Source organism: Bombus impatiens, unplaced genomic scaffold, assembly GCF_000188095.3.
Source record: "Bombus impatiens unplaced genomic scaffold, BIMP_2.2 scf_2136, whole genome shotgun sequence".
NCBI classification, from domain to species: domain Eukaryota; kingdom Metazoa; phylum Arthropoda; class Insecta; order Hymenoptera; family Apidae; genus Bombus; species Bombus impatiens.
Window position 1 is genome coordinate 439,322 of NT_178555.1, and position 24,092 is coordinate 463,413.

At 44.7% G+C, this 24,092-nt stretch overlaps 2 protein-coding genes across 5 annotated transcripts in view; one reads left to right on the forward strand and one right to left on the reverse strand.

Annotated features, from left to right (window-relative positions):
• Positions 1 to 18,565, reverse strand: part of LOC105681799 (caveolin-3-like) — a 172,968-nt gene extending 154,403 nt beyond the window's left edge. Inside the window, exon 1 of the mRNA XM_024371849.2 lies at positions 18,164 to 18,565. The gene's annotated coding sequence lies outside the window, so the exon portion shown is untranslated. The remainder of the gene's footprint in view (positions 1 to 18,163) is intronic.
• On the forward strand, positions 6,941 to 23,015 carry LOC100740440 (actin cytoskeleton-regulatory complex protein PAN1). 4 transcript variants are annotated; one of them, XM_003494310.4, is made up of 3 exons: positions 6,941 to 7,740; positions 21,357 to 21,715; positions 21,776 to 23,015. In XM_003494310.4, exons 2-3 carry the CDS (start codon positions 21,377 to 21,379, stop codon positions 22,718 to 22,720), a joined length of 1,284 nt encoding a protein of 427 aa, XP_003494358.1. In that variant the 5' UTR covers positions 6,941 to 7,740; positions 21,357 to 21,376; the 3' UTR covers positions 22,721 to 23,015. The 4 variants fall into 4 exon arrangements, with proteins under 4 accessions (XP_003494358.1, XP_012248430.1, XP_012248432.1 ...); XM_012393007.3 differs by having other exon boundaries at positions 21,357 to 23,015; XM_012393009.3 differs by lacking the exon at positions 6,941 to 7,740 and adding an exon at positions 10,071 to 10,115 and having other exon boundaries at positions 21,357 to 23,015.
• The last annotated feature ends 1,077 nt before the right edge of the window (positions 23,016 to 24,092 follow it).

The following is a 24,092-nucleotide window of genomic DNA, read 5'->3' on the forward strand; positions in this document are numbered from 1 at the left end:
TTTCTTTCTTTCTTTCTTTCACGAGCAACACTCTTCAAATGGGTCGGCCGGCACACACGCACGTAACGGCTTCGTCTTTTTATCGTGCATTTCACCTTTCTACTTTGCAATCAAGCACTTTCATATTGCTTTCACTTGGTCGATGAAAGTACCGTCCGCGAGCCAAGTAGGCTCCCGTCCTTTATACAGGGTGGCCAAAAAGAAACGTACACAAACGATAAATCTTTCAATCTGATTGAAAATATTAGGGGAAATCACGATTTTATGCAATAACTTACTGTTTCATACCTGAAGATTTTGTAATTGGAAGACTCGATAAAATCGTTACTATAATGTTGTTTCACTCTTATCTATTTCATTTTATCAATTATTTTATTTCGACGTTAATTTTAAGAGTTATTTATTCGATTATAGATGGTAAAAATCACGAACGCTTGTGATTTATATGCGCATATGGGATGCACATTAGGGATACATAATGTGAGAAATGATAAATGAACGAGTCGCTTCACGATCATAGAACGTAACTAGCGATTAACGCTTGCATTACGTCCCATATGATGTCAACTCGATCGCTGCTCGATCAGGTTTAAAAGAATTAACACGCAGGATTTTCTTGTATGCTCTATTAACGTTCTCCATCGTGACAATTTTTACGAGACTACGAGAAACTTTCTTGAAGTAAATTCTAAACTCGGCTTTTAAACTAACCATTCTCCCGTTTTTACCAAACCGTCGTATGAAACATCGTCACCGTCGATAAAGAAATAGAATTCTTACTTTCGAAGTACCCGGTATAGATGAAAATCACGACTGCTGTGAACGGAACTACAGGCGAACGTCAGCACCGTTTTCGTCTTTGAGATTTGAAATACAGGGGTCGGTGAACTCGCCGGAGGATCTCACTACCTCTGCATAGTTCCTCTAATGTTCGATATATCGAATAATAGATTGTGTCCTCTGTTCGATTTCGAAACCCCGGGCTAGTAATAAGCAGCAGATAAGAGAGAGGTGAATTAGAGGTGCGCGGTGTATCTGTATTTGGCACGTTCGGTTTATCGATCCGATCCATTGGCAATTAGATTACTAATTCCGTGCAACGGTGTTTCTCCGCGATAAACGTACTTATATTAACTACGGCAGTTATTAATAACGCGGAGTTTATTTTAAAAGCTTGGAAGAATGCACTGATAGTACTCCTAAGCTTCGCAAACTTCGATTTTTTCCATAAAAATAAAAATCATAAGAGGAAAAAAAAGAATGGCTATATTCGATAATTTTCTTCGTAGAACCTTCATTTTTTCACTTTTCTCTTTAATCACGAACGTCTACCTAACGCTGCTGCGTTCTTTGGCCCATTTTGCGAATCGTACTTTCATATCGTTGGAAAATTTTTCGTTTGAATTGAATTGAATTCAAAAATATGCTAACGATCTTAAAACGTTAAAAGTCTGTCTTTCCGTTGAATTAGCAATTCGAAGGCCGTAGTAAAGTTAATTAACGATACTTCTCGATTTCTATTAAAACGACGACACTCTATTATACGCGCTTCGGTTGCACGCTGTCGACAGCGTTGTAATTTAATTCGATAACAATGGTGCCACACAAAGCCAATTAATTAACACAGCGTCGCTAATAAACGGCACTAATGAAATTTGTTGGAGAGTCGAATTAGATAGGTATGCGATTGACTTCTCGTTCGAAACAGAGTTCAACTTTCCCGGGATTGTTCGCATTGCAGAACGTTCGGTAAGATGCTCTCGTAACGAATCACACTAGCAAATTCTAAATCACGTCGCACGCGTAGTAACTGCATGTTTCTATACGATGGAATATCTCGACAACGTTACGAGTGATGCAACGTTATCAACGATAACGCGTCAAATTTTCACCGACGCAAATGTTACGTTATCTACAATTCGTAACACCACGTTAGCACGAATAGCGTTAGAGCTGCTTGCTATTAATAATCTGACGTGGCTGATTCACAGGGTGACGCAAATGTCGCTAATCACCCGTTGTGCCAATCGTTCGCCTATTAGTTACGGCTCACAAAGACTAACGCGAACATTATGCGCCGTAAGTATTATTTTTCGCTATAGAGAATGCGAATAATTGGAGGATTATCTCTCGAGCGACTTTCCCCCTCGTAGCTAAATGACTGACCTCCGACGATCTCTTTCTTGTCTCTTCCTATTATCTTTCGTTATCTTTCCAGATTTTTATTATTCTTCCCATTATCTAGAAAGAGTGATGAAATATCTAATTTTATCTTTAAACGTCGAAATGGAAAAAGAAAGAATCACGACCAATTTCTCTCCGGTATCTGTCATCTGTTTGAAGAAAGCACGCGCGCCCATATACTATATGATGTGCATACACTTGAAAAATTTCTATTTGACGATGCGACGATTTAATTAGCCTCGAACACAAGGTGTCGCGCGTGCGTGTATCCGGCATCAGAGTTTCGAAGGCGGCCGTATACGCGCGGAATTGAAATGCAGACACGCTATCTAAAACATTCGCACGCGCAATCCGGATTACACCTGCATCGTCACTATTACTTGAACAGTTACACTTTCTCCTTAATGTCTACCCGCGCCGCACAGCCACGGAGAAAGAAGGAAAAAATCAGGGAGGGAGAGAGCACGTCAACACGGGGGAATTATTGTTAAACGAGCTGCTGTTACCGGCGCTGTTTATTCAAAATATCCACTCTCTCTTAGGAGCGTTGTTGCATTTAACGGCCACGCGATCGAGCATCGGTCGGATGAAAATATTCTTAGATAATACGCGGCGTTTCGCCGACGTATTTCCATAACGCGAACGATCGCGAATATATTACGAAAGCGGCCGAGTGCAGAAACGATCGGTCCAATTATCATTTATTAATCATTCCACAACTGAACCGAAGCGAATCGAGACCGACGCCAAGTGTTGGGACCAGCCGATTTCCCACGTTCGGATTCAACCACATAGAAACCCGATTCGCTTAATCAACGTGTCCGGTCGAGCTAGAATTTTCGATGGTTGTTATTAAGCGAAGATCAAGTTTGAAGAGTTAGAAGCGAATCGCAACAAGACGCGCCATTAAAGCATAACCTAATCCGATGTTTACCATCGAGAAATCAAGGTATCAACTATTCCGCAATTGATCGATGGCTGTTACTCCTATCTCAAGAGATAAAGTGGCGAAATGGCTGGATACACTCGCGGTACAGCGACGCGCGCGAGCGTGATGCATAATGCATCGACCGCTTTCTTTAATTCGTTGCAACTCGTAAAACAAGATAACCGACGTTCATGTTACACGGAATTATGAATCACTTTGTTTGTTTCGCATGCTCGCCAGTTTCAGAAATATATCTGTTCGATAAACCTCAACTTTCATCTTTAATGAAATCAACGAATAACGTATCCTACGATTGTTCCCTTTCTACCTAAATAACTCTAATCAAATTGGTTAAAATTTCTGAAGCGAGGAAAATATCAGCAGACTGTGCTGAAAGTGCAAACATAAATTACTACATCAGCGGAAACGAAGACTTTTTTATAGACCTACAAGGTCTTTCGAAATCTCGACCTCAACTCTTACATGAAACCGCACTTTCAACGGTAAGCTACTGCAATCATTGTAATCATATTATTCATTTAGCTCTATTAATATAACTATTATAAGACAAGTGCGGTGCTCGCTCTTCTTTTCTCTTCTCCTCTATTTTATTCCTCTTTCCTATTTCGTTTTCTACCATAGAAAACTGTAGTACTTTCGACTTTACTCTTCATTTATAAAATAAAACCGGTGCTTGAATCTCCTTTCCTCATCTTTATTTTCTATTCTTTTTCTATACATAAAAAAGTGGAAAAGAGTGGGAGTCCATAAGAAAGAAATTACAAAGAAAATTAATTCGTCTTCCTCGGTTAACAGGTTACTAGACAAATAAATAAATAACATGACATGAGATGATTCGCGATACTATCGTCTAGACTCGAATCGCCAATTTTCTCAGCGATTCGCGTTGTTTGGTAGCCGATCGAAAGACTCGGCATTCGACCGTGGCGACGCAAGAGTCGCGCGGTAAACCGGTCGTGCACCAGGATTTCGAAACGTCGAAGAAAGCTCGATTTAATCGAGATGTCGAGGTCCCTCCGCGGCCTTGCGCGTTACAGGCTGCGATAAACGAGGTGACTGGCCGAGCCGGCTGTTAGACTTTCTTTTTAAAATCCCACTGCCGCATTTTGAACCAGCGACGGACGGCAAATGGACCTTCCGACGAGAACCGATTTCCTGAGAACGAACCAAGAACGACGCGGAAATTTTCAGTGTGCAGCTTCAAACGTGGATCGCCATTGTTTCGTCTAAGCGATTGTCCCCTTTGAGCACACGATGCTGACAGAGGGGAGAGTAGAGAAAGGAGCAGGATTAATTATAACGGGCTTCTTTCCACGCGTAAAACCGCCTCGACGATCGATGCAAAATAAACGTCGCGGATTACGCCGCTGATGAAAGTCGAGAGAAACGAGCTCGATACAATATACTAGGAGACGATCTCGCGATACGTTGCTTAATTAATTGCCTTTCATCCCATTAGCGTAGAAATATATTAATATACCGTGGAATTATAGCAGTTCAGTAATCTCTGTAAAAACTTTAACGATCGACGGTATCGATGTTCTTTAATAACGAACACGGCTCAATCGGTGGTAGAATTGCATCGATCCTTTTAATTACGCCCCCTGTGAGCGATTGAAAATGCCGGATTATTTTTTAGGTATTTTTAGGTTTCAACCCTGAATTTTAACCCTGAATTTTCAACCCTTCGTGGTTACTCCGTACCGTGTACTCGAGAATATATTTAGATCGCAACCCCCCGACGTTACCTATTTCCGGAAGGCGCAACGGGCTTGCAGAAGATTACCCTGAATAATGCAAAGAAGCATAAATAGCGTAGATGCGCGGCTGAAAATAACTGGAAGTTCGCCCACTCGAATGATTTAGAAATTCCGACAACAATCGGGAGACCGAACGAAATTCTACGAGTCGTACAAACATTGCGTAATTCACGAAAAGAATGCCTCTATGCGTTCGAACCGAACGTTTCGAATTGCGAATTTAACAACAGAGTCGCATTGAATTTATCCACCCTATAAGACGAACTTAAATAAACGATTTACCCTGAACTTTATCCACTTTCGATGATAGACGAGCGCACGTGTCGCTAACCAAGGCAACTACGTTCCCAAAGACGAAGAGGATCTCGTTTAGAAATAGTTATTGCGCACAGTAAGAGTAAGAAGAGGTGCTCCGCAGCCATAAACTTAATACGCAGTCGCACAATAGTAATAAATACGGTATTTAGGGAACGGTTTGATACGCGTGACCGATGCATCGACGCAATTTACGAGAAAACGGTCGATCCTACGCGCGGCGTTCTTTTCTTCTTTGTTATTTAACGAGATTCCGGTCGAATCGTTGAGGACTCGATACTTTCGCAACTGGCATCGACCCAATCGATCGGCAGCGGCGAAGAGTTTTTATTTTTATCGGCGCCACCGATTCGCGCGGTGAGAAAAACCGCGCGTTGCAGTGTACAGAGGAAACTGCAGCGGCGAGGAGCACGCGCGCCAGATATCGAGGCAGTGCACGTCCCGACGTGTCCTTGAAATTCCAAATTCGCCCGCCATAAGCGCGCGCTCGCACGATCATTATGCATATAAGCGATCTATGCAAATCGGACTGTCGAATCGCGGCAGAAAAGCGACGCGATCAACATATACCGCGTGATTTATCGCCTGTGCATGCCTGTTTCGTGGCGATATAACGCATACAATAATATTAAAAATATGTGTATATATATACATATACCCCACAAGATGACGAGTTATAGAAAAAGAATATTTCGAACGATGTAAAGATAGATGAAACGAGAGCGAGATCAATATTTACCGTCTTCGTCTCGCTTAATTTCCAGACAAACGAGCCTGAAACCGTGATTACGTTGCAACGCAAATTTCCGTATCGATCCTGCGTCAAGAGGCACGAGGATTCGTTCAACCGGCGAGGCCGGGTGAGAACAAACTTGCATAAAAAGTGAAGGTGACCGGCGGTGATTCATGGGGGCTGATGCCCTCGTTGTCTGGCATTCGGTTTATAGAGGACGGAGGTGGAGCAAGAGGTGGAGGGTCCTTGCAACAGACTCGTCCAAGTGGCGCTCGCTCGACTCGGCCCGGCCCGGCCCGGTCTAACTCTTTGTTTTTCGTGGGTCGAAACCACGCTCTAATCCGCTCTATCTATCGTATCTCGTAATCCTATCGAAACAAACTTTTTCTTGTCTAACATCGCGAGGTTCCAAGACTGCTCCAAACTTGTTCCAAGCGAAATAGAAAGAAACGGTCGTGTTTTTACGGCAAGAATGGAACAACGAATGAAGCTATAACATCGAACCCTACGTTACGTGGATATGTACTCTGAACTTTCAAATATTTCGTAAGAAGTAATTGGCAAGTAAAAAGAGAATCGAAAGAAGCGAAGACGTATTACGACGTTCAGGATGGAGCATCGCTCGCGAAGCGTTCAGTGTCGCCGCGCGACGCAATCTAATCGCGCGTACGTCGTACGGCAAACGCTGCGTGGTCTCGGTGCCGACGCGGCCAAAAGATCTGACGCGGTGCACCTAACCAGCGCAGCGAGTGGGGGTGAGCACGACACGGCGCGGAGGGGAATGGTCGCGGCACTCTGACGCAGAACCGCCTGGCACTGTGTGCGGACCGGCCGGTAGTGGGGAGTGCACATAAACCGAGCATAAACCAGGCATAAACTTCCCCCGGCGGGTGGACCTGTGCTCCTCCCCACCAAAAACCTCGTCACTACCACGATCGAAGCGCAACGCCGGTAGACACGATCACGTACACACCGACACACGTGACCGCGTCAGCCTTCTCGCATCAAACTCGAAGCCAGACGACATTGGGGCCAAGACGGCAGTCGCGAGTCGCGAGTCTCACGCAGCGTGTAGTCAGTTTGCAGGCCGACACTGTAGCGATCGGACGTGTGTTTCTGCGCGCAAGACGTATTGTGCTATCTCGTCCCAAGTAATTGGACGATTAGCAAGGGGCTGACACTAACACGTAGCTCCTTGTCACCTGCTCGCCAACAGTTCAAGTTCATCGTGTTCACCGCTAAGCAAGATCGGTCCGTTGGTTTCGCGTTCTTTGTCCGAGATTTACGTACATTCACGCTTTCACGCGAAAACACGATCAGTGCTCTCGTTAGTTTCTCGACGTGTGCCTTTGTTTCTCCTTTCCATCGGCGAAAGAGAAGGAAATTAAACGATATACTGGATTTTGCCACATCGTAGACACGCTACGAACACATTTTGGTTCTCTCCGTATTTTTTAGTACTCTGCATCTCCGTTTTGTGTGATATAAATATACGACACGATTACCGTCCACTCTCGAGGGATTCGCTTGGATTTACCCGTGGAAGAGGGAAAACGGTTCGATCGCAAGCCGCGATAGCAGACGTTATTATGACGGTGATTCTCGTTACGTTGGTTCGACGAACGGGATACTTTACGCTCAGCCAGTGACTATCTCGGTGTTTCGCGGATAAACTTTACACGTTCGACCGTTTATCAATCGACGAGTGCAGCGCACCGTCTGTTTTCATTGATCTAGAGGAGGCAAAGTGGATCGCTGTACTGTCGTTCGATCGTGCTCGTCAGAATCTTTCAAAATTGGTGAGTACTCCAAACGACATATGTTACAAACTTTACACCGATTTTTCCTGTCCGATCGCGCGTCCTTATCCCCGTTTCGTTCGACAACGACGCTTCCAAAGAACACAGGTGCGATCAGATCAAATCGACATCACGAATCCGTTGTTTTTCCCGAAACGGAAACGAATACTTATGATTACGCTCGAGGCGGCCTTGTAATAATTTGTAGAATAGAACGTTATCTGCTGGCAACTTGTCACGCGCCAGGACTTTGTACTAAACCCGTTGGAAATAACTATCGCGAATACGTGCTTCGATCGAGTGCAACCGATTCCCAATTTCGAGAAACAGAATTGCCCTGCGAATAATTATCAATGATAAATCCTCGTTATTTCTGCTATATCGAAAGTGAACTTTCGACGCGTACGTGACAAGCGGGTGTTTTTCGAATCGATGGAAGCGGCAAAACCTACTCGCTCGTCGAATCGATCGAGAATCACGATTATCGATCCGAGCCTGTGATATTTGCCAAACGACCCTGAATGCTCGGAGACTCTGACCTTCAAAAGTAATTCGGTTGACGCAACGTCTGACTGCAATTCGCGGGCGCAATAAACTCGTGCACTCATTGTTTTCGTTCCAATCAGCTTCGCGTATCTTATCGCGTTATCAACGCCTGAATCATTACCTCGCTCCTTGAACATTGATCGTTGTATTCAACGCGAATAAGAAAATAGAAGAAAAGCGTTGCATGGTTCTTTTGAAACGAAGGACAAGGGAGCATGGAATTATTTTACGATCGAGCATCGTGACGGACTAGGACGTTTCGATGGACGAGGCAACGAGCGGCGAGTGAAGCGAGGAAAGGCTGCGCTTACGAAAGTCTCGTGCAACGCGTGAGCAACGCGGCAGCGGTCGTTGCGTCATTCGTGACGAAGCGAGGAGGACTTTGATCCTTATCTCTCCTCAACACGGAGAATATAACGTACAACCGGACGGTATTGTCGCTGGTTTCCCAAACGAATTTTCGACGGCACGTATTCGCCGTGAAGATATTCTAACTCTGTAGCGTGGAATTGAAAAAACGGATATTGCTACTAGCCGAACCGATTAAAAAAAGAGAAATAATTCAGGAAAATGTGGGAGAGTTGAAACGAACGAACAAAGTTGGAATAGTTTTGTAGATTTCTAGCAATTTCCAAAGGGGTCGTTGTCGCTTCGGAGAGCATTCGACCGATCAGGATCGTCGTTCGAAACGGGAACTGTTCAACCAGCCCCCATTCTCGATCGTGTTTTGCGCTCTGTATATCCCCCCATCCTCGATCGATCCCACTACTCTTCTCTCGCTACTACCGCCGCGCCGCCACCTTCTCACTATCGCAGGCGAAGTGGGCCACGGCCTAATTTGCAAAACTCTCAACCTCGTCGTAGCGTAAAGCGTGTGTGCAACAAGGCAACGAGCTTCGTGGACTTGAAGCGAAGGGCACGCACGTGTATGTACCAAGATACCAAGATACGCTGGCTGATTTCTGCTTGGTCAAACGCGAGCAATTTGAAAACGGTCACGAACATCGCGGGCAAGGGATGGCAGTGGTAACTAAAAGTGACTAGCGATAAAGCAACGAAAGTCCGAAAGTCGTCGAAATTTTCCTGTTTGAAGGTCGTCCAAGTTATTCCGTAGATCATACAGCTAAAAGGATTGGAAATTTGACGCTGCACCGTTATCGGCGAATATCAACAATGCAGATTGTCAATGTTATCGCGAAGGTATTGATAAGTAGAGATTATCCCAGAATAGAAATTACAACGTATATTTGATTTCTAATGCGCGAACATATGTTTAAACTGCAACTTTTGTTGCAACCGATCGATTGCACGATTATCCATTAGAAATTAAAAATACTCGAAGGTGTACGTTACACCTTATTACACACACTTGCGTTATAAATAATCCTATCATCATCGGCAAACTTATTTATTAATAATTTATCTATCCGCTATTGTTTCGATCCTTCGAATTCATTTATCGCGAATCACGTTGCAAGGTGACGCAATCGAGCGGTATCCAGGGCTAATTATCATTCGTAAGTATACGTGGATTCGCGATTCGTCGTCCAAGGTTGTGCTTTGTGCTGCATCAAATATCCAAAGCATATCGCAATGGTGAAATATCGAATGATATCGACAAAGTCAGTCAGCAGGGACTTAGCGGATTCTCATTGTGTATGGTTCATTATCTGAAACGGTCGATCTAGATTGTTTGGTGTCACATCAATCCGGATTAGCGGTATCTACCGTTCACGGAAATGCATGGCGCGGAGGTATTATATTCGCGTGCATAGAGGTGCGCGGACGCAGTACCACAGTATGCATAGCCGGCTACGAATCGTCAAGAAGTATGTATGTATCTCCTTCTCGATACGGTTTCTTTGGTGTAGATACGTGTAGAGTTTGATATATTACATCTGTACTCTTGTGCTCGTGCGTGCGTGTGCTAAGTAGCGGCCGTCTCGGATATTGCGGATTGTGCATTGCGTCATCGGACGTTCATCGATCACATCGAGTTCGAAAGAAATTTTCATAACGTGCACTGTGATAACTGTTTCTGAGTTTTACATCGGATTAAACGAGCAGATAATGATCATTTCGTTTCTGTACGCTTTCCTTGGTTCGCTCGTAAAATCTATAATACGGGACCGAAATAGAAAGAAGTTGTAAATTAAGTCATCGAGGACCGGCGTCGATCGACACGCAAAATTGAATTTCTTGTAACTCAAAGTAATAAGCGCCGACGGACGTTTTTACATATCAATTTTCGTTTTTATTTCGATGTTTAGAATCGATCTTCCGAACATCTTCAACTCGCTATATACTTTTTTTAGGCTGCCTACTTCGGCCACTGATTCTACGACCTCGCTATATCACGTTCGTAGATACTATACGTTTCGCGTAATTATGAATCGTCGGGAACGCGTTCGCCGATTTCTAAAAAGGAACAGCAAGATCGTCGAGATGCTTGTGATCGAGCCTAATTGACCGATTGGCGTGATCGAGCTCGCGATTTATCAATCATATTAGGAAATATCAGGCTCCGTTGTTCCCGATGACCTTTTCGCGTTTCTGTTATGCAACGAAGGTGAATGGTCTAGCATAACACGGCGTGCACGTGTAGGAGTCACGTGGCGGGAGAGCACAAACGTAGAGAGAACAGCAACGATAGAGAGAGAAGCCGTGCACTAGGCTAGAACCGGCGCGCGCGAATTGCGCGAGCATTTATACTATGCACCGCGGCCAGTTGCATCACACACCGCGTGTTATTTCTTAAGCCGGTCTCGCATTGTTTATCAGTCGAAACGCCCACTCGGCCGCTCTCCTATCGCGTGCTTTCCCGTCCAGTTTGATCGGGATGCATCCATAAAATACATCGTCGATGATCCAAGCAACTTAGTACACGCAACGTATACTAACGAACGTCGTCTATTCGTCATTGGTATCCGTTCCACGTGTTCGTTACGTAACCGCACGCGCCGTTCGGTAGGGAAAACGTATTCGCGGACGGGCAACACGTTACCTCAGGTCACGTGTCGCCGGACGAGAAACGCGATCAACCGACGATGCTCACGTGGAACGTGCAAAAATTCAGATAAGCCAAATAATTACGATACAATGACATGGCGTGATTACTCTTTGTACTTTGTCTCTCTGTCGTCGCGCTTGTTTTTATCGACATCACTGATTTCCCTATTGTTTGTACGCGTCCTGATAACGAAGGAAATTATCGTCGTGCGTGCTTGAAAAGGGCCACGGAATTATCACTGACGAAAATAGCCGCAATTGTGAGACGGAAGATTAAGCGTATCGTCAAAAGTAAAGTTGAATCAACAGTGAAATAATACGCGTTAGATCGATTGTACACATAGAACGTCTAGGAAATAATAGGACAATTGGATGATTTCATCCAGTGAATATAATTTCACGAATAAGGAAGCCCGATTTCCGCTGCATGATTATTTAATAAATTCGAAGCAAACTCTATTCAGAAATAAATGAGTTGACTTATCGAATCGATCAACGTCTGCGCGCTAACTTTCAGTTCGTTGCTCGTTTATCTAATTATCGTATAATTTCTCAGACTTCTGTAAAATCACGTTGCGTATTCCTAACCTACTATTCGTCTTTAGATTACAGGATTACGCATACGTAGCATCTGCAATTTTTTCCCGAAATGTGTTACGCGCGAGACGCGCGGTTTTGTGTAACCGTTTCGTTTAACTGTACCTAACGAAGTGCTCGAAAATCGAACAGGATACGCGGAGTAACGTATCGGGGCGTGAACAATGATGAAAACACGAAGGAGCAAAAGACAGAAGAAAGAGCAAGGAGAGGGGAAAAAGAGTGCCAACGCGTGTCGCGAGTTGCCTTTTTTCGTTTTTCAGTTGGCGGTCGCGTTATCGCGGACCAATTGCATAATAAGCGGGAAACGAAATCGGAGACCGGTTCGAAATGCCTGTGTCGGTCCGATAACGGTATCAACGGTCGGCTGTTACGTGAGCGCTGACCGCAATCGTAACACGCACAGCCGAGCCGTATCGAGTGGCTAGCATTGTGCACGTGCCTTTATGTACTGTACTTAAAGTTCGACGTACTCCGAGAACTATTTCAGGCCCGCGCGCGTTTCTATCCCCGCATTTTTGGAACGCTCGCTCTTCTCCTCCGTATCGTTGTTCCCCTCTGTGTTTCTTATTTAAATACCGCGGACCTATACGACCTTTTTAACAGCTAAAAATGTCTCGCGAAAAGAAATTTCTTGCAACCTTCGACGATATCGCTCGACCATCGTTTTCAAGCGAATAACGACAACCGTATAGCATATGCTAATCGATGACATAAGTATCCCGAGAGCAACTTCTAGTTGCTCTACTAGCGCCTTTATACTATCGTCCGGAGACTTCCGGTGTTATCTATTCCAGCAGATTCTTGGTCGATAAGCGAGACCGATTGAATGAAGGGATTTGAAACAGACCTACGCTCAAATATTACGTAACGATGCCGTGGGTACGTGGTACGTGGTACGGAACGTGTCTACAACAGTAAATCGACTATATCTATTACGTTATCATTACGTTAGAGAGACTCCTCTCGGTAAAAAGAGCGGTGGAAGGAACGACATACGAGAAACGCGGCGGTCGACACGTCGTTGAACACGAGGAATTTGATAACCAGCGTGTCCAGTTTCAGGGTAATGGGACAGATAATGGTCGTGTCCTTAAGATGTTGATAAAAGAGCGAGGAACAAGGTTGTGGCGGGCTACCGAGGGAACTTGAAAATCCAAACGGATAGAGAATTTACGAACGAAGAAAAGTGAAAAGGATGGTTAGCAAAGAGGGCGTGTTATAGTCGGTATATTACGCGCATCGCCACTGCGGTACGGAAAACAACGTGCTTTGGTTGGCCGTTACGTAACTGTGCGTCATGTGGCCGAGTCGAGACGATTTGGAGCAACCAGAAGAAAAGGACGCGGTCACGCGGGAACAATGCGTGCCTCGAGGTTCCTCGAAGAACGATAGCCGTGTTTCGCACATCTCTACGTAAATCTCGGAGAAACAAAAACTTTCGAAATGTAAATTCGAGTTTGAATTTTCCCTTGCGCGATCGATTGTATAATCGTAACTTTTGCGTTATCGATCATCGGCTCGATCAATGATGCCGGATCAATGCCGAATCATATTTTCGCGTTAGATCCACCGTACGATGCGTTCGTGAAATATCGTACGAATAAATTTCTACGAAGAGCCAGGACGATCGTTCATGTCCGTTCATGGCAGTCGTACGCCGCGTTCCCTGAAAAGCTGGTGTCAGAAGAAAAACAAATAGCATTGCTAGTTGGCATCGGGTCAACGGATTCGTCCCTCGTCATTCGCAATTTACAATTTGACTGTATATACGAGATTATTAACGAAACCGAGTATACTAGCGCCATTAAAACGAGATTAAATTGGATCAGTTCCTTCCTCTTATGTTTTCCTCTGTCAACGAGAAGAAGATTTCCGCGCTACGCAACCAACGAAGCGAACCAGAAAAGCAACGAACTCGATGAATACGTATATCCGGCGAAGACAATGAGAAACTGGAAGAATGGCCAGAAATATTTCCATCGAGAAGAGTGGAATCGAATTTTCTCATATGCGAAGAAGCAAGCCATCGACAGCTTATATTTGCTCGAAAACGAAGCTGATGTTCGACGACCACGTGCGCCGCTTGGGACCATTGCGCAACTACTGTGACGATTCTACACGTGTAGATACGCGTGACGGCGAAACCCGTGTCTCCGACACGCATAATTTTTCCTCCGCTTCAGAAGAATTAGTCAGATACTCGTGATTGCAGAGTAACCGGCTTCTCAGTTGTTACCAGAAGGTATAGGCCAGATAAGTCGCCTGTATCCATTCCACGAGAATTTTGTTCCGAAATCGACGAGAACGTACCGGACAAGATCGTTCTCGTGTTTTCCTCGTAGAAGAATGCAAACAACTAATTGATAAAACACTTAACGATATTATCTTCCCAACCGCGCTCTATTCCTCTCTATTTATAGCGTTATCAACGCAGCGGTCGAATAGTACCGAGTGTGGAACTCGATAATCCTGAATAACTGGTAAAACTCGACGCGCTGTCTTATATATCCATTTTATGTTCATCGATCAAAAATAAAATATCCGCAAATCAAGAAAAAGGTAAACAGGAAATTATACAACTGCGTCGTAAGATCATTCATCGCAACCGCGGCCGGTTGACCAAGTCATTGCGAGTTATTAATAGCGTGGCGGCAAACAGCGCGCGTTGTACGATATTTATGAATTTTCCATCGAGTCGAATTACTTTTCAGATCAAATCGAATTCATAACGGAAACCCTTTCCCTCGTTCGTAACATTTCCTCGTAAAAAAACGCGCGTATACGAGTCGTACGTGCATCAGTGTTTGTCCGTACGTACATGTATACTTGTCCACGTAGTGTGTTCGTTTAAATTGCGTCACTAGTTACTGAGCTAGTGTCGCATCGCGCAACAGACCGGTACGAGTCGATCGATGCACGTGACATACGCAGATCGATCCAATTACGATTCATAATTCAAGAATCGAGCCGTGAATTCAGCGTGTAATTTTTGCTGTGCAGCACGCGAGTGATTCACGCGTGTTCACCAATACTATTAAGCAGAAGGTGAAACGTGACTCGCGCAACACGCGCAACACGTGTGCATCGCTTATGTCGCGTGGTTCGTTAGTTGCGCTGCGTAGCCTGGATTGTGCGTCGCTCGAATAGACTCGAGAATTTTTTCGTTACGATAGTTCGAGTCGTATCGCATGTTCGTGGCTGTACTGTATACGATAGATTATTGGGACATTTGATACACGCGAAAGGCACGTCCGCATTGTCTATAACGGAACAATTTTGTCGTTCTGGAGCGTCACGGAAACGTTACTACTGTTCTGAGGAAACGTGATTACTGGGAAACGTGGGCTGCGGGAAGGGGCAATAACGTTCAACGCGACTCACGCCGGTCGGATCAATTCCAACGCTTGCCCAATACTACGTAATTATTTCGTGTGTGCGTAACGCGCGCCAAGGGTTCGCTATTATTATCTCCATGGAGAAATATTGACCCCGAACATAGAACGAAAGCTACCCACACAATCCTAGCATCCATCGATACGACCATAGCGTTATAAGACGTTTGCGCAACCGAATATGTACGAGGTTCGCTACGTTCGCCTTCTCGCGTTTATAATTACCGTGCACCCAGTATTGGGCGCGACTTTTCCCATTTTTATCGTTCGTTTCGAGGGAAATTGTGTTCCCGCGATCGTTAACGTTGCAAAATTATCCCAATCGCGGTTCTACGGCCGTTCAATAATTTCACGTTCGGAACACAAGTCTCTCCCTCTATTATCCTCTAGCTCTAGCTCTAACGAATCGTTCGCCAGCGTTTACGAGGGGCCGTAAAGTTTTAGGGCGGGCAGCGTGCCGCGCGTGTTCGTTACTCCCGATAAATTTTCCAGTTTCACGAGAAAGGGGCGACAACCTCGTCCCTCTGTGCTACGTTCCTGGTATGTGCGCGCACGTGCGTGCGCGTTCGCTTGTATTTCCATACACAGGACCGCGTCACGTCACGCGTACGCCAGCTCCTCGGGCTCCCGTTAGTGCACGCTAATATACACATAAAGAAACATGTAATGGCTAAATATGACTCACCGAGAACGTGTCGTATATCCGAGCCGAGTGACTCGGTTCCTCGAAGTATGTATATATCCAGAGGCAAAGCAGAGATAGTCGATTACTGCTAATCCAAACGGAGAAGAAATTTCTTTCCTCGCCTGTAATGAATCAAAATTAAGTACCAATTTACAGTGTTTCACTTTGGTGAGACTGTAAATGACTTATATGGTGAGACTTTCGTTACAGAACATAGTGGGTCGGTCATGCGGCGGAATCGAGCGAAATTAAAAAGATACACGAGACGGAAGTGCACGTGAACTCGGTTTCGAAACACCGAAATAACGCGTTCCGTGGACTCGTGTTACGTAGACGGGAAATTCGGTGATTCGATGGAAGCTATTTGTAATCGCTTCAGGAAATTGTACGTATATCGGTAGGAAGAATACTTAAGTTGGCGTGCACCGCGTCTACGTGCATTTCGTCACGACAGAAATTTTATGTGGGCGATGTTTTCTATTCTAACAAAAATCGTCGAATCGATAGAACTAGCTGCGACGATGTGAGTCACGCGAGCTCGCGTATACGTAACTTCGCGAGTGAAATTCCAGGTGATTGCTCAATTTCGAGCGGGCTTCGTGTCTCGGTTATACACCTCTTGGCGTTGCAACGAAAATTAAATGCCCACTTACCCAACTAGATACCCTGTCGTTTTGAATCCCCTTACTTATAGTTATATTCGTATATTGATTCCATTAATTGTGAATGAAAATCAAGCGACAGATCTGACGAACTTGATAAGAATATCGTACTTTTGAATATTCTTATTAGAAATAATCGATTTGAGTATATAGCACGGAGCATTTTCTAGCAGCTATACTATTCTATGTTACGAGTCGATCGTCAGGGTTTCTAAAAGAATGCATATTCTCTACTCAAGTCTAATTATCTAATCTGTGGTCGAATAAACGATTACTAATTTTTCGGGGATCATTTCCTGTTCCTTGTTTCTACGAATAATATCTACTTATTATCAGTATCTGAATACGAGATTAATAGTATCTGAATTAACGAGAAAATTGAGTTTTTGGAAGATATTAACATTCAGGGAATTATACTGCGGAGGAGCATTCAGTAACAAGAACTCCGACAATAATAAGAAAATCATTACATAGGCATAAATAAGAATTCTGAGAACGGCAGGTTTAAGTGGAACGAAGTTGAACTACAAAGTTGCCGATGTGAAAATGTAACGTGATACGCGCGAACCATAGACGACCGACTTATACGCGACCGCTATAGCGTATCGAGGTCTCTACGCGTCTTCCTTTTAAATCCTTGTCACTGCCTTCTAGCGAGGAACGATGAAAGATCGTGCACACATGGTAACGCAAAAATTGTAATTTCCTGCATGATGAAACGTCGATATTGGTCGTCTGTTTCCCAGAAGCGTCGAGTGGAGCAGTCTCTAACTAACCGTGACGCAGTCTGCACGGAGGTAACTTGGCAGAAGATACATAATCGATAGATGGAAGGACGCATGACAGATTGTAAAATTGCGTCTGTGCGAGGTCATGAAGGCACGTTTCTCGGCCAGAAGTACGTGATTAGAAGAGATCCACGTATACGTTGACATATTTACCGGGATAGTGAGGGGCTTCCACGATATAAGCGGCTGACATTCACTTCTAACAAGCGCGTATAGCACGTGGATAGAGGAAACGCACGCGTACACGATGCAACGAGACCCTTACGTAACCCTCTGCCGCGTGCTTCAACAGTTAATTCACAAGCTTACCGTTTCGGTTCCTCTTACTCTTTTCTAAGCGCACGAACATGCCATCTCGCTTCTTCCCGTTGCATCAAGAGTTCGTTACCCTAATCTACTCGAGACGCGTATTCTGTTTCCCATTAGGGTTAAACCAATACGGAGTATTAATAAAAGCCCCTTAAAAGATTAATTACGCGAGAGAATAAATATGTATAAACCGATACAATGACCAATGAGCATTTTCAGAAAATGGCTAAAGAGATCTCCCGTTTTCCTTAAATTGTTTCGCGAGAGCTATGGCGCTTTTAATAATCGCATTACGTGTTAAGACATGAAGTATAAAGGAAAGAAATTCTTCTAGTTGATTAAATTCTTCTAGTCTAGGTGGATGGAAAGATGTAAGAAAGCTTAAAAAACGGTGGAAACGTGAATAATTGAAAAAAGCACGATGATACCTACCTATTTATAGCCATGCTTGACAGAAGACAGTGCCAGAGGAAGTGTATGCTGGTTTATTCCTTCTCCACACAATAAACACACACACCATAAATTAAATTTCACTCGAGGCGTTTCCCGTACACGAAATATAAACGTCTCGAACAATTATTCGAGTACAGAATGTCTTTCTTCGAATCTTTTTATCGGAAAGTCACTATGGTACGCTCAATGTTAGAAATGACGCATCTTCGATTATCGAAATTTGCCCGCGTATCCCGATCTTGAAATTTCGATTATCGAAAGATACGTGCGCTGACGTAGCTGCGCGTTACATGGAACGCTTTGAGCGGGAGATTTCAAGTCGTTTGTTTCTTTTGGAAATAAACTAATTCGTTAATTCCAAACACAAATGTTTAAACTTATATTGGAATGGAATGTAAATATTCAAAACGTAATTCGTACGGGAAATAAAATGTAACCTTATTTTCTCATGGAATGACATTGATGCGTGTTCTCGTAAGACATAATCGTTCAAGGAAGGAGACGTATTTCCGTTTAACTAAAGCACGCAAGCGCCTATTTACGTAGTTGTAAAAGCCAAACATCGTTTTCGTAGTATAAATACCGAAGGTTGGGTAAATAAGTATTTCCACGATGCAACCCGTAAACGGCCGATGGCACGTGGCAAGTATCGCACAGCCACACGTGCTTCCTTACATAACTATCACTCGAATTAATACTCACACGTTTTCCAACGATAGACACGACACGAAAATAACGTTCGATCATCCCAAAAACAAATTATTTTTAATTGCTCCGAGTTGTATGTAGGTCATTGTATAAATAGGTGGCTATAAAAGTTCGATAATTGAATAGACTAGATCGCTGTTCGTAGGTCATGCATTATCGCGGAAGACAGTTTTATTTTCCTCCCGATAGATTACACCAAGTTATTAAATCAAATGTTATCATTTTCCGACATTTATCGCGTCCAATTAACACGTTATGAGAATCGGTGGCGTAATACTCGAGCACATGATGACCGATCTGCGGAAATGATCGCGCGAGCACTTACATAATTGTGCCGCATGCCCGGGGCGAAGCTCAAGCGTATGTCATCGTTACATCTCGAGCGTTCTAATATCGTAAACACTGCGCGAACTTCGCCATTCGTCGCGACAATGGTGCGACCGAAGGGGACTCGCGTATCGTCGCGTCAAATATTTTCCTACATACCATATCTTAGAAACGATTAAAGATAAATTACATTCGAATTTCTTTCGGGCCTAGAAAATTCAAGCGTGCCATTAAAATAAGAAATAACATGTATGAATAAAATGAAAATACAAATACCGATTCCACATTACGTGCTCGAAATAACAAATCGTTTGACTAAAATCGAATTACTATGCACCGACAAACGCGATCGTTTCGTTTTAATAGTTGAAAACTAATTTCGAAAAAGGGGCGACAAATTTCTATTGGTCGACTGGCAACGGTGGCGGGTTCGTTGACATCTTCGACCTTGGGGAATAGCCCGACCTTACCCAAGGCTATTTTGCGACTTGTGCTCGGCGTTGCCCGGACCGGTATTGTTGGCAGTACGTGCACGTCCCTCGATCTCTCGGAATTCTTCACCTTTGTCCGCTCCGTACTCTCCCGTATAACGGTCACGGAACTTTACGAGAGGAGATACTCTCCCTGTTGTTGAGCATGATCTGCTGTCGCCACACCCACGCCTGCTCAACAGAACGATCGTCCTCGAGGGCCCAAAATAAGCGGCGTATCTGCTGCACGCTGCTGGCATCGGGAATCGCTATACAAACGATTTAACGCGCTCACCGTACAAACACGGCGTTAAGGCAATGATCTTCGATGCACGCTCACGGAATACAAATGGTTTCTTGATGTATACAGAGTATGCACCTTAAACGTACACTTAACGGCGCGTGACTATGCTACTTGGCAACCGTTCTCTCACCTCCGGAATTTTTCTCTAGTATTTGCTTTCGTAGATAAGAAATACTGTAACGAGCTGCAGTATACATATGTATAACACATTTGTTTTGTATTAGGTTAACTTTGTCAACAGTACGGTATTACGGTAAAGTTTCGAGTTAATTATGCTTTATTCAAATTGTTCGCTACACTAATTAGACTAAATAAGGATAAGTTACGTTCGTTCCCCAGGCGCGTGATGCAGGTGATTAGCTAGATGAATGAACAATCGTTCCAAGAAATTGCAATTATCATCGAAGCGCTGTTTCCAGTTGTTTCAAATGTGACGATCGATTTTCATAAGTGTGCGTCATCGAATTAACCAGCAGTTTGATTACAATTCTAACATGCAGTCTGTTACAATTATTACGCGCTATGTCACGGGAAAGGAATGATCACATTGAATCACATCGCGAATCGCGGTCGATCGAATTGAAGTCTCTGCGATTCGAATCCGGAAAGGCAGGCCGCGTACGACCGGTATGGATCGTAATCTGAAACACCGTGTGTAATGAACGATCACGACAAAAAGTGACGGCATAGGAGGTCGGCTATCTGTAGAAATCTCTCGACATTGTTTTTCTTCTTCCTGATTCCGTATCGCGCGACCTTCTTTCGTAATGTCCGTCACTCGACTGTTGCGTGACAGTACCGCACAAGGACTACAACATTTCGTACGTGGCTAGGATCGCAAATGCGTTCGCTACACCACGGATTTGCGTCACTTTGGATTAATAAACGTTTCACTGAAAAGCTGGAAGGACCTTGCGTCCGAAAGAGGCGAACATCGCGTTCGAATAACACTGTTACGACGTATTTACTATTTTTCTAGTATTTACGAGTGACGAGCGTCGAATACGAGAAACGCTGAATCACGACAAACAAACAATTGTTAAATGTAAATATACTCGCATTCTGATCTATTTGTATCTTACGTGACTAGGTTGCCTTGTCACTAAGCTGCGCTTTTCGTCATCGCGATCGTTTGGCACGCAGCGCTACATCACCGCCGTTAATAAACTCGTCCCGTGTGTTGACTCGGGAATCGTTCTCCTTGCTGTCTGACACTTTAACCACCGACGTAATATACGATCTTATTAATTCTGCCGGATTAGTTCGCACGCGTTCGACGCCAAACTTTATTCGTATTGTTGCAAACGCATCGTCTCTATCCCGACCTGTCTTATCTAATTCGCAACTTGTTTTTCCTTCGCAGATGTACTAAGAAGACAAATTATGGTGGCAGAAATTGTCGCCCGCCAGAGTGGATCGCCTATCAATGGTGAGACCGCGTGTTTGAACAGCAATATGCCGGCCACCCACACAATGGCGCACGCCGGTCACGGTATTCATGGTGGACACGATGCCCATGGACCGTTGCCTCCGTTGACGCATCCGGCACACCATGGTGCTCCATTGACTCTGCAACAGCAACAGCAACATCAGCATCAACCGCAGCACCAGCCACCGCCGCCGCAGCAGCAGCAACCTCCGCAACATCATCACCATCATCAGCCGCAGCAGCAACAGACGCAGCAGCAGCAGCCGCCGCACCATCACCACGACGCCCAACAGGTGACACACCCAGAAAATTTCCCTCCGAACTTCGACATCAGAAAAGAGCTATTTTCCCAGCGCAAGCAACGGGAGTTCATTCCGGACAACAAGAAGGACGACAGCTACTGGGACCGCAGGAGACGCAACAACGAGGCAGCCAAACGGTCCCGAGAGAAAAGGCGTTTCAACGACATGGTACTCGAGCAACGAGTCATGGAGCTGAGCAAGGAAAACCACATCCTGAAGGCGCAACTCGAGGCGATCAGGGATAAGTTCGGTATATGCGGTGAGTCTGTGATCAGCACGGAACACGTGCTCGCGGCTCTACCCGCTGACCCGCCCATCGTCAAAAGGGCGAAACTGCCAGCCTCGGCGGCTCTCCTCTACGCAAGAACACCAAGTCCTGTGCATACTTCGGTGATCCATCAACCAGTCAGCGGTGCACGATCGCCCAGGTCACCCGCGCAGCTGTACGTTCCCGAAACGACCTCGTACCCTGAGACGGAAAGTTTTCAATATCCTTATCCTCATCCGGCGATGCACCTCGACACGACCAGCGCTCTAAACCTATCTCGTGGTCGACGCGCTCAATCGCCGTTTGAATTATCATCCGGCAGCGGAGACGAAGGTCCGCAATTGGTGGTCAGCTCGCAGAATCCAGCAGCTAACAACAGTCTACCTCACAAGCTGAGGCACAAGTCGCGTATCGGCGACAAGGACGCGGCCAGCGCGTTACTCGCGCTTCAGGGTATCAAACAAGAACCGGGACCCAGAGCGTCACCACCATGGGACAACGAAGGTTCAAGCGACGAGCGTGACTCGGGCATTTCCTTGGGCGCCGAATGGACCGGCCCCAGCGTGTCTACCGTTCCTGAGAGCGAGAGGGAAGTGAAATCGAGGCTGGACCGTCTCGCCTCCGAGGTTGCCTCCCTTCAGTCGATACTCCGTATCGGCAAGCCGACGGAGAGCAGTCTGGTCACGGGACACGCGTTACCCGCAAACGCCACAGTCAATGGGCCGTGAAAGAGATCGTCGTATCCTCTTGGTGGCTTTTTCGCAGCGAGCGAGCCAACTGTCCAACGCGTTGCTCCTCGAGTTGTACCAGGTTAAGTGCGACGGTGATCAACACGACGGCAATTCCTCATATCGCATCGAACACGGGGGAGACAAGAAATAGAAAGTACTCCTCGATCGCTGGTTACACGCGCACGAACGCTTCAACGAGTGTAGCGATTGTTGTTAGTTGGTAGAAGGAAATAGCGATCAGACGATCGTCGCTTGATCTCGTTCTTTCGTCGTAAATTGAAGAGCGAGTAAAGAACGACAGAGAAGGTTGGTAAGGAATGTAGAGAAGTGTACATTCTTGGAACAACCACTACCGGTTTTGCATTCGCGTGTACTTCGGTATCGACCAATATCGCGTGAAACAAATCGCACGCCGTTTTTCATCGATCAGATAACGATTACAGATCGACTAGACAAAGCGTATAAAAAGGACGGTATAGCTGTTTTATACGGGAGTCGAAAATTATTCGATTTTAGTCGGCGGAATGCGAGGATCAGTCGAATCAACTGTCGGGTACGCTTTTCTGCTTTCGAGTTGCCCCGTTTGCCAAAATGGGACTCCATCCAATGTCCCGCGGTATCGTAACGACGAGTTAGACGATAAGAAAGATGCGACATCCTAGACTATAAGTAATTTATACTGTAAGACTTTCTTAGAATACTTTCGTTTAATTATTATTATCATTGTTGTCATTAGCAAGTTCATTTGCTGATTCGAAAAGTGCAACGGCTAATCGAGCCGACCGTTTTATTTGCTACTGTGCGCCAAACTCGAGCAACGATTCGAATAATTTGGATATTCGATATTCGATTCGTATCATATACTTGACGGCAGAGAAACGATCTCGTTAATACGAAGACCTTCAGATTCGTTTGTATTTATCCTTGCTGAATAAAAATTCCTATTATGTTTTATATATATATATATATATATATATATATATAACATAATTTTTATAATATATATATTATATATTATATATTATATATATATACGTATCTCGTGATAAAATGTAAAATTATTAGCAAACGACTTCGAAAATCTTCCGATTAACGAGAATCGAATTTCTTTCCGTGAAAACTACGAATTTATTTCCCGATTAATAAATTGGTCGCGCAACCGGCTATCTCACTACCGCCAGTTATCCTTAACGATTTAAGCCTCCACTCCCCTGCATCGTTATCGAGCAAAGTAATAACATCCTTGTATTATCGATTCACGATCTCTTCTCTTTCCCAAAAACCGTTCATCGTGTTCGCGTCGACCCATGTTTGCGCGGCGCAACATTGGCCCGAATCCGTGGCAAATTTCTAGGAGGAAAGCAAAGTG

Excerpts from the sequence above, each read along its gene's own strand:
- LOC100740440 (XM_012393007.3), top strand. The coding sequence starts at position 21,377 with ATGGTGGCAGAAATTGTCGCCCGCCAGAGTGGATCGCCTATCAATGGT.